The sequence below is a fragment of the Hesperophylax consimilis genome, chromosome 12 (genome assembly GCF_061612785.1).
Source record: "Hesperophylax consimilis isolate HC1 chromosome 12, BYU_Hcon_1.0, whole genome shotgun sequence".
Lineage (NCBI taxonomy): Eukaryota > Metazoa > Arthropoda > Insecta > Trichoptera > Limnephilidae > Hesperophylax > Hesperophylax consimilis.
Genome location: NC_142847.1, coordinates 17,737,502 through 17,749,582, shown reverse-complemented (window position 1 = coordinate 17,749,582; position 12,081 = coordinate 17,737,502). Strand labels below are relative to the sequence as shown.

Sequence of the window (12,081 nt, the reverse complement as noted above, 5' to 3'; positions counted from 1 at the left end):
TGTGTAATAAAATAAAATACTGAATTTGAAAGCAAATAAAATACTCTTTTAGATTTTAATTTTACAAAAGGAAACAATATGTAAAAAGTACTAATTCTGATTTAAAAAAGAAACGATGTTTTCACGATTGTTTTTTTGTAAACTGTAGAAGTACGACTAAGGATAATCTCACTTCACTTATTTTTCGTATCATATAAAAATAATGAATAAAAAATCCACGAACTTTTAGAAATCTTTCGAAAACATGTAAAATTTTAGGGTTTTTTGGAATATGTTACAGTTATTTGTAAGTATATGGTAAACTTTTGGATGCAAATACACAGCGTGGTTTTACTTCTTCCTAAGAATACAAATCATAACTCTCAGAAAAGGAGATAAACGAATTTTATGAGTCTCAGTTTGAGCTGTAGAGTACAAAAAAAAAATAGCAGTGGAGTTAACTAAACATACAAATTTAATCGACTGCGGAAATGGCTGTATTTTTAGATGCCTACCTATTTTATGAATAAAAAAACATTTGGGTATTGAGTAATAACAGTTATTTAGTAACTAAATTTACCTTGTTAAAAATAAAAGTAAGATCCTTGTGACTGGTGACATCAAACACACACACACACACCCTCCCTCTCACACACACCCTCTCTCACACACACACACACACACACTCAATACACAGCCTCGGTGCGTTTTGTTGAGACTCAAAAAAGGAATACTTGAAAATTAAAATTATGGTTGTATAAATTATAATTTTGGTTATGGTTGCGTTTTTTTTAACTGCACAAGAGTCCCAACTGCTCCCAACCGCCTGGATCCACTGTGGCATTCCCACTTGGGGTATGTTGTGAGGCTGAAGGTAGTGGAGAGGGGAAGGATATGGGAAGAGGAAGTTCCGTTCAGAGGAAGAACGTTTAAATTCTGAATGGTGGTCTCTTCTGAGAGCATCTTGCACAACTATATTTCAACTGGGATTTTAACTCGTGAACACCGGCTTGCTAGTCAAAAGTCTTACCCCTCGACCACGGCGGATACGGTGGATTGATAAAAATAATTTTAAAAATGGACTGGAGTTCCTTATTGCATCGATATTAAACATTAAATTAAAATTCTAAATTTTATAGCACTTTGCATACAAATCGTTTCAAAAGTATGTCATAGAAGATGGCTTTCAGGCAAATTTGGCTTCAATGTTATTCATACAAAATCACACTATTACTCTGTCCAAGGCTTTTTAGGTTTATGTCGGTAACAAGTAATCCCAGTGACAAGTGATACCATTTCAGGTATCAAACATATCTAGTTAACGGTCTCATCTAGTGTTAATAGGTCAAAAAATAACTACCACATAGCAAATACATCCCCAGAAGTGGCCTCCAGAGCAATATTGTTTGTTCAATAAAAAATATTTTTCCTTGTATTCTTTGGGTACAAAGGTTAAAAGCAATCAATTAGCATGTTTAAATTTACAAACTCACGTTTAAGACGCCAGTCCTAAAGAAATGTTATATGTTGAACACATGCTGTTTTTGCTGTTTCCTGCGCATTCAAATTCATAATATTATTTTGTTTTAACACACTGCTATGGTTAGGCCGGGAGCATAGGAATGTGCGCAAACATACATCTCTTGTCATATGCAGAAAGGGTGTGATTTATTAGTAGTTCGATAGCGTTCGTTAATGATTATTTTGAATTACACGCCTTCTTATTCATCTTAATGAGTCTTCTCCAGATTTGCCTATTCTTAGCGTCTGAAGCCTGCAGTTAGTTCTTCAATCTCAGCACCATTTTACTTGATTTGATAACTACTGTGATTTCAACGGTTATCACTAGTCGTGCCACTTTTACTCAGCATTGTTTTATTTGAGGTTGAAGGTTGGAGACGCGGTGGATTCAGTTAGTACGGATAATCATGGCGTCAACAATACGTTTCTGTTAGAACCTAGGGATAAGAATACGCTAGTAGGAAAAAAATAACCTCGGTACTATTGGACTCTCTCCTTATCCACTCGTTTGTCTTTCTATCTCTCAAGGAATACCTATCACATCAGCTCTTATTCTTTGTAAGGTGGTAATTTTCATTTTGTTTCTATTGCTTCAAATATTTTAAAGAATATATCGTAAGTGAGCAGAAAATCGCAAAAATACCTTTTCATAGTGAATGTTTCATAGATTAGTATCACACTATTTAAACCCATCAGATTAATAACTAATGGTAATCCTACACAAATACCCTTTATTAGTGAATGTTTCATAGATTAGATATCACACTATTTAAACCCATCAGATTAATAACTAATGGTAATCCTACACAAATACCCTTTATTAGTGAATGTTTCATAGATTAGATATCACACTATTTAAACCCATCAGATTAATAACTAATGGTAATCCTACACAAATACCCTTTATTAGTGAATGTTTCATAGATTAGATATCACACTATTTCAACCCATCAGATTAATAACTAATGGTAATCCTACACAAATACCCTTTATTAGTGAATGTTTCATAGATTAGATATCACACTATTTAAACCCATCAGATTAATAACTAATGGTAATCCTACATAAATACCTTTTATTAGTGAATGTTTCATAGATAAGATATCACACTATTTAAACTCGTACCATTAATTAATAGTGTGTAACCCTACAAACAAATATGTCATAAGAGAGCAGAAAATACAGACAATTGCAAAAGTAATCGTAAAAGATTCAAAGATTACACCCTTAAGGCGAAATAGGTAGATTCGACCTGAAATTTGTCATTTTTTAGGCCAATTTTAGACGTGTGGACAATTTTCTACAAAAAAACACAAATTGATTTCGAAAGATCGTTATTTTATCTACTAAAGCAAGACGTTAAATTATGAAAAATAATATTATTTTCTTATCAATATAAAGGGTAACCGTTGGTCGATGCGCAGATTTGTTTCATTTTCAAAGGTGAATTTGGATTATACAACAAATATTTCAAATCATATAATTATACATTGTGAATAATAGATAAATTATCTACGGATCAAATTTATAAGATTTTTGTTTTTACTTCAAATGAAATTACTAATAAATAAATCCGAGCACGCGTTTTGTGACGAAAATCCTTCAATTTGACTATTTATTTATGGTCTTACAAATCGGTATGGTTCAGTTTTTTTACAAAAATAATTTACTAAGACATTATTGAAACATTACAAATAATTGACGACCAAAAAAATTTTAAGGATAAAATAGTAATTAATTTCGATTCGCGTTTGTGCATTTTTATTAACTCGGCGCAATTTTGTTAGTCTCCGCCGCGACAGAGTGGTTTATTTATGACTAGAGGTGGGTCCTGTGAGTACTTTTCGTTACTGGGTACAATGAGTACAAGTACAAAAAATACCGGTTACAAAATACTCAAAAGTATTTAATACTGACCTGAGGATTGATTAAGAATAAGTAATTACTAAACTATACTGACATAAATTTTACCCACAGTTTCCTTACATTTTTTTTACGTAAGCTTAATTCCACCAATAATTATTCGAAATCCATGGGGGGGGGTGGGGGTTGTTAGAGAACTTCTGTGAAAAGTTATTCCCCACAAAAAAAATCATATGTGTTTCCCCACAGTGATTTTTAAAATCCATGAGGGGGATGGCTACGAAATTCCCTGTCGAAAAATTCCCCACACTTTTCCAATCAACAATAAATACCTATTGAAAATACACAAGAGTAACAGTTACAAATACCTATTAAAAATACTTCGTAAAATTACCCATCAAAATACTCAAGACACCTATTACAGTACCTATAAAGTACCTATTACAAATATTTAGTCCAAGTATGAAATACTTGTGAGTATTTTGGAACCAGGTATTTTGGAGATTTGTCACGGTACTTGTACTGGGTACGATAAATACACCTCACCTCTATTTATGACTCCTGCCATGGACGTGCCATTTACTCGAGTATCCTTTAAAAATGTATTGCTTTTACATTGTAAATTCCATTGCCTCCGAAAGGACGTATTGAAAAAGTAAAAATTTCAAAAAAATCTTCATTGAAATGTTAGATTTAAAAATGTCTTTTATAAAATCAGTGGTGGATAAAGTGAGAAATGATAAAGACACTGTGTTTCTGATAATGCTTTATTTATTAACATTTTTCGGTTTGGCCATTAAAAATATAAGGGGTGTGCAGACGAAAAGATGGCTAGGATCGTGTATGGGATTTTCAGTTGTTTTTTTAATAATGGGAATAGAGACGTGGCATTATTTTTGCAGTGTTTTAATCTGTGCATATATCATTAAGACGATCGGAAAAGGGTACGTTACCAACTACACTAATTTTATAAATATAATTATAGCGCAGACCTTCGAAAAATCACGGGATAGTCTGAATTCTTGACACATAGTTCCAATTTGCAAAATGAAACAATAAAAATAGTTTTCTGTTAAAATATTAAATTATACATATAAGGAATTCCTGCCAATTTAAAACAAAAAAAAACATTTATGAACGGGCACTATCTATATGTAATTACTTTATCGCTTGACTGTATAAGGAATACCAGTCAATTTAAAACAAACAATAATCCAATCATAAATTTATTTTTTTAACAAGTTAATTTTTTTTACAAATTTTTAGAGTGAAAATAATTTTCAAAGCTTGCATTTTTCAAAGCCCGCCAAACGTATCGAAATCTGATGGGGTACGCGTGACGTATTTATGAAATCTACTTACTTATGCAATTAATAATATTTTTCAGGAGGTGTCACATTGCAGCATTACTTTTCATGTTCACGTATCTGACAACTTATCGAATTTTCGTGAAATATTCCGCACAAAGCAATAATGATCCAAATCAGAGGTTCATCAACGTCATGCACATGATGCTGTTTATGAAGATGACGGGGGTCGCATTTGAGATTCACAATTCCCACACAAATAAAGCAAAGAACATGGATGAAATAGAAATTATTGATCCAACGTTTGTCGAAATATTGCACTACACCTTTTCTTTCCTGGGGATAACTTTAGGTAAAAAAACATTACTTCTTCAATAATTGCAAAATCACTTTGTGGCGTCATTTTAATTTATATAATACAGTGTGTCCGTGGGTAAAGTGCGCTAACTTCGGGGGGTGATTCTACACGATTTTATAAAAATATCTTTTTTCGAAATTCAAATGTTTTAAAGTAGTTTTTAGGTTAACAAGTTGAATTGTTTTCATGGGAAAAAAAAAATTATGGGAAAATAAACATTGAAATTTCTAAAAAAGTTATTTACCATTTTTACTTACACCATCAAGCCTGTGACAAATCACGCTATATTTTCATAGCTTAGCCTATTTCAGCATATCGCATTGATAGTGTATGGCGAGTGATATTCTAAAATAGGCTAATCCATAATGCGTTGCCTACTTCATGTAGAATCACCTCCCGAAGTTAGCACACTTTAACCTATATAAATAAACGCATAAACGTATATCCTTGTGAAGAAATCATTGGTTTTGAAGCACGTTTATCCGTTTTGATTAAATCGTGGTGTTTACAAAGTTATTTATATATATTTAGTATCATTTATTTAGGGAGTAATTCATTACTTCATAAAACTTATGAACGAACTATAATCATGTTAATAATAATCGAAGCAATATTTAAATTTGTATAAAACTACTTAATACGTAATAGAAAAATATATATATAGGTACGCTCAGAAAATAGAAAGATTTTAGTGCGACCGCTTGCCGCTTAACAATTTGACTAACAAATAGTTTGTCAAAATTTACTGCCGTTGTCCTCCAATACATACTTTGCTGGAAATCAACCGTTTCAATTTTTTTATCTATATTTTGCTAGCAAAGGTTCAAACATAAACAAAAAAGTAGAAATGTAATAAAATTTCCATAATTACCATATTATCATAACTATTTTATTTTATTACTATGGCAACAACGATTTTAGAAAAAAATGAAATTAGATGAAATTTTTTTAATCTACTTTAAATAAGCTAACTCAAAAAAATAATCTACATCAGAATCTATGTCATCTTTGCGGATACTATGTGGAGGGTATTTTTGAAGAAAGGAAGTTCTGGAAGAGTGGATTGGGCGTTTCCTGATAAAATTTTCGTAAAATCCTAATATATCTGGGACTCAGTATATTCGTGAGTGACGCGTGTATGAATCCATCTCTCCTCTTAAAGATAGTCCGGTTGGAGAGGTCAAAGGGTCTCCGGCCTTAGGACTAATTTCAGTAAAATAATTTTATGTAATGACACTTAAGATTTGAATAATATATTACCTTATTATGTTTTCAATAGGTCCACATTTAAGATACAGAACCTATGACGACTACTTGCATCTTCCATTCGCCCGTGCAGTTGGAATTGGTTTCACCTGCAAACAGATGGTTTTATGTTTGGTTTATGCGATCATGTACCTTACAATAGAGAGCACCTGGCCGGTAGATGTAAGTTTGAATGTAGCATGTTCCTGTATAAATTTTTCGCACTTTTAAACCGAAATTACCTAAATGGCACTTCACTCCGCTATATTAGTAAATTTGGGAGAACTATGCAAAGCCAACCACCGCTGGTTTAATAAGTTTAAAAAATGAATTTAGCAAAAATGTAAATGATAAATAAAACTGGACCTAATACTGACTCTTGATAACACCCAGAATAAGTTATATTGGCTATTCTCCAGTTTCGTTACTGAGTTTTTAAAACTTTTGCTACCCGTCTACTTACTTGAAGCAATTCTTTGAATGTAATAAATAAAAGCTGGGAAAACATTTGAGACAATATTTGCCCAACCCTAATACAGTGTCCAAAATGTTCTGTTTTAGTTTTTACCCCCACAAGATACAGACAAATGTTGGCGCCATCCAATTTATGGTTGGACATCTTTGCTTTAGCTTAGGATATGAACCCATAAGTATTAGGTTATTCAGCTCATTCATTAGTAAATCAGAAATCTGAGTACTGAGCCTTATGTGACTGAGAGCAGTAATTTATAGCACAATTAGTGGGAGTCAATAGTTAACACCAGCACCAGCAAAACCTTGTCTTAAAAATTTTTCTTTTTCAACTTTCAGTACGTAATTTCTCAAGAATTCAGTGACAGGAGCATGCTGTACAAGACAATGTATATTTTCATCGTGTTCGAGAGCTTCCTGTTTTGGATATTTTCTGGTTTCTGTATCTCAGAAGCCATGACTTCATCTGTGGGCCTTGGAGCATACCCAGTGGAAGGAGAGAACAAAACTGGTCATGGACCGACCAAGAACTATGCAGCAATAAAACGCAAGAATAGGTAACTTCCATAATAAGTTAGATGCATGTTGATTTATAGATTATGGAAATGGATTCGTTTATTAGAATCTCTGTTGGTCATAAGGGAATAACTGATAAGAGAGGGCCCCAAAAGAAGCTCTCATTGAAATATATTTTTTTACATATTTGTTAAAAGCGTTAAATTTGTGGCTCGCCATAATTTACAATGTTTCAGAAGTACCCTTCCTTGGCCAGGAGAATATTTAAACAATTTTAATATTCTTCTGACAAAGGAAGGGTACTTCTGAAACCTTGGTTGAGTGTAATTAAAATAAAGTGATCAAAAAGAAATCTATGTGTTTAAATTGTAAATTACATGTTTTGTTTGAAAGGCATAATTTGTTTTAAGCTACATTAGACGACGTTATTTTTTTTAAATTTCAAATGTTTCTAATAGAACTTCTGATGAAGCAAGTACAGGCACTTATGACTTCAAAACCCTTAATTCAATGGACGTAAAGGTGGTTCATTTTTCCCTCTGGCTTCCTGAGACGTACAGGGAATATAACAAGAATATCCAATACTTCATGGGAATGTATTTATACAAGATTCTGCCAGGCACCTGGAATAAGTCTATAAGGTAACTATTTAATTGACCAAATAGCATTTGAGAATCATAATTTTGATTAGTTTACTAGTCTTCCCGGCTTTGACCATATTTCATCACCATTTCGTATTTTTCATGTTGAAAAAAAGCATTTATAATACGGAACATATATTTATTTACATAATGCCAAAAAAGAAAAATTGAAGCATATTTTTTTCTTTTGATAATTGTAGAGTCTTCTTGCTTTTTGCGATGAATGCCCTGTGGCATGGAATTGACATCAGCTACTTTATGGTGTGTCTATCCTCGGTCTATATGCCTGCTGAGGTGGTCTTCAAGGCACAATATGAAAAATTGGAGGGTTGGGTAAGTACTTACGATAAGATACACATATTTTATGTAAATTAAGAAATCAATTAAATATCAAAAAAGGATATTTGAAAATATAATATATACTATATTTCTTAAAAGAACAAACAATATACCTCCATAGTACACATATTGTACACAACCAGCCAATTGCTTATTTTTTATAACTGCCTAAATTTTTTATTTTAATAAGTTTACTTTTCTTAATTTCTTTCATTATACGTATTTATCTTTTGTTTTATTTCTTAATATTACATTCGAAATTTAAATTCGTTTAAAATGTATTAATAAATAACAAAGTTCAGGGCTGCGACCCTGAATTTAGTTATTTATTGGTGGGGAAAAAGTCGCGTTTATGCATAAGTAAAAATTTGTTTTGGGAACGGCTTTGCGGCCTTTTTCACACAAAACTTAAATGTTGATTTGAGGCCAAAATTTGGCAATTGTTTGTGAGTTAATACGATAATAATTTAAAAATAATATAATTTAATTTATATATACCTAATGGACAAAGTTATAGCCATTAAAAATAAAATTTATGTTTTTTTAAAATTTAAAACTCAAATAAATAAATAAGCTCATACCAATTTTAGATATTTACTAAGCCTTTTAATTACAAATAAATAATTATTCAGTTTGGTTAGGTATTTTGGCCTGTAATCCAAATTTAAGTTTTATGTGAAAAAGGCCGGAGTTTTCAATGTAATTCGCGTGCCTGGCATTGACATTGCACGGCCGCGACGCCTCCGAATGTAATAGTTTTTTCCAAAAACACAATTTATAAAGTTAAAGGTTCCTTAGCTCATGCTGATCAAAAATTGTTCAAAATCTTAAACAAACGGCTGATTTATTAAAATCCTTTTAAAAACGTTATGGCAAGCCATTCCCTGATAAAATATTAGTCCATTAAGATTACATCGGAATACGTGTTCATGCGGCTGCTTTTCCTGATAAATGTGATGACGAAATGCCACAATATTAGAATTTTTACGATTAACGATAAGTATTTCGACATAACACATTCGTGTTTTACTGACAGTTTATTAGGAAATCTGTCAATTCAGGCCTGCAATCCCGTTCTTAACAGGAATACGAATAATTTTAACAGATTTTTAACAAATTAGCAATATTTTGTATCAGTTCCTAAGTTTTCTCTGTGCGGAAACCTCTCAAGGGTAAAAACAAACGAAATGACGCTGATTGGCCATTTGAGTTTGCATTTGATTTTCTGTGAAACATCCAAACCTAAATGATTTGTTCTTATTCTAGAAAGCTAAAGTTTGGGCTTTTTTCAACTGGACGGTGAGGACGTACATTTTAGGCTTTACTATGCTGATGAACTTGCTCATCGATGACCAGAAAGTCAGGGCTTGTCTGGCGGCCTTGCGGTACTCCCCTTTCCTCGTGGTCATCTTTCTACACCTCGTCGCCTGGATTCTCAAAACCTACAGCAATAATTCAACGAAAAAGATTGTTCAAAATCAGTTGGATGAAAGCAAAGCCAACCGAAAAGATCGGAATGATTGATTATCGGAGTGTTATTAATAAATGGTGCCAGAAATAAATATACAACCGTGCCATAAAATAATAAAAATAATAATAAAATAAATTTGACCGGTCAGTGGTTGAGTGGGCATAGCGCTTGGGTCTCACCCGAGCGTCGCGTGTTCGATTCCTCGGCTGGCTAAGTCCTCCATCACAACACAAGCAACATTTTCGGCTTTCTGTGGTGGTAGTAGGAGATTTTCAAACATTGTTGGGTTATCCGTGACCCGGGAATGTTTGTCTTTCTTTTAAAAAAAAAAAAAAAAAAACTTTTATTTAGTCACTTCTTTTCATCTCTGCACAAACATTTTTCTTTTTATTATTATTACTCACCCCAAACGAAATTCCTGCAATGTTGTATGGACATACGTATGTAAAACGTATATTAACTATGTAAAATTTAACATGCTCACCTTATTACTTGTAATGAAAAGTACTGTATTGTCAAAATAAATAGCTCTCAAGTATAAACAAAATATTTTATTTCGCACTATGCAAAAATATAGGTACTTCGAATAATATGATTTGAACATATAAGAAGTTTTACTATAAAAAACTCATGCCGAACTATAAACAATCGTCCACGTTAATCACGCCCACATTTCTTGTGTTCTTTTTTCCATGTTTCAGGTCTCTTATCACAAAACAGTTTCGTGTTGTTTCGAGGCGATGCCTTTCCTGGTCTTGCCTCGCATTTCTACGTCTTTCTCTGTCTTCTTTCGCCTTTCTTTGCCTTGCCTCGTCTTTCCTCACTTTCTACGTCTTTCTTTGTCCTACCTTACTTCGTGTTGTCTGGTCTTCCACTCAACCATTCAACTCGCCCTTTTTTGCCTTCTACGTATTTCTTCGACTTACCTTAAATCGCATTGCCCTGCCTTGTCTGATCTTCCGTCTCCTTGACTCACCTTTCCCCGCCATTGCCAAGAGGCGTATTTCGTCTGTTAAATACTTTCCTGCAATGAACCTATATAATGGTCGAGAGTTGTGGGGAATGCATGTTTGAGATACATACGGCATTTTCAATAAGATTTGCCTCTTTCAGATCTTGTCATCCTGCTAGATTATCAATAAATAATCTTTGATAAGGGTGGTAAGGTTAGGGTTAGATAATTTAACCACTTCGGTTCAGTTTTAACACAAACGTGTTCATGCAACTTGTCGCTCGTTTAAAAATATTTGATTTGATTTTAAAGTGTTCGTAAACAAGTCTTCTGGTCTGAGAGAACCATTATCATAAATAGTAATATGTACATCATTATTATGAACGAGTAGAAGTAAAGATGCCTCGATGATATAAGTTTGCTGTTTAGTTGTTATTCAAATTTACCAGTTTACCATGAAACAGCTTTTAAGTAATGCAATATTGAGTCCGAAAACTTTTTTAAAAAGGCCCGTATTGGCCATAATTTGCCAAAAGAAAAGATAATAATAAGCTGCCTTATCCATAAACTGTTTCATCATCATCATGGCGCTATTTCCTAACTGCCTGCTCCACAAATTTTCTCTACAGTGTTTTGTTTTACATTTTATCTATATTTCTTGCTAGGGCAATCCCGATGAGTTACCAAACCTATTTTAGGACATTGCTTTATTAATTGTTTTATGAGACATGAAGCGAAAAAATAGGTTCCACTATGCTCATATAGCTCTATGTTTTAGGTTGGGAGGAACTTTTAATACACACGTCGGAGGTAATGGTGCAAATACATTTTCGAGCCAAAATGCGAACCGAGCCTCGAAGTATGGGAAAGGAACGAAGAAACAGCAAACGGCGCGAAACGCAGCTTGCGGTTGCTTTGTTCGTTTTCCATAATTCGAGGCTCGGCTCGCGTTTCGTATACGCAGCATAATAGGTACAGTTTTAGACAGAAATTTTGATATCAAAAATGATGAGATTCACATAGAGTGCAGTATAAAAATATAAAAGAGAGGTATAACAAACAAACAATTGACTAAAACTTTTCGAAAACTATTTAAAAAAATCTTTAAATTAGAATGAAACTGCCCAATATTATACATAATATTTATTTCACTCATGAATAAAATATTCACGTTTGTACATTAGTATATGCCTATGATACGGTGATGGTCATATCGCATGAAGAATTATCCATTGCAATAAAACTCATGCGAACGATTTCTTTGCTTTAGAGAAATAGTAATAATAATACATGATGCGGGCCTTATAATAAATTTAAAAAAAAAAAAACGAAATTAATGCATACGCCATCTCCACATGCCAAATTTTTGCCTATGATGTATTTGGACTGTTGTTTAGTCTATCTATGTACTCATTTTA

At 32.9% G+C, this 12,081-nt stretch overlaps 1 protein-coding gene across 1 annotated transcript; it reads left to right on the top strand.

Annotated features, from left to right (window-relative positions):
- Positions 1–3,989: 3,989 nt before the first annotated feature.
- On the top strand, positions 3,990–10,466 carry LOC149419251 (membrane-bound acylglycerophosphatidylinositol O-acyltransferase frj-like). Its single transcript, XM_089637750.1, has 7 exons — positions 3,990–4,307; positions 4,751–5,022; positions 6,308–6,456; positions 7,084–7,301; positions 7,719–7,901; positions 8,102–8,234; positions 9,507–10,466. The coding sequence occupies exons 1-7, from the start codon at positions 4,048–4,050 to the stop codon at positions 9,762–9,764; spliced, it is 1,473 nt and encodes a 490-aa protein (XP_089493876.1). The 5' UTR covers positions 3,990–4,047; the 3' UTR covers positions 9,765–10,466.
- Positions 10,467–12,081: the final 1,615 nt, after the last annotated feature.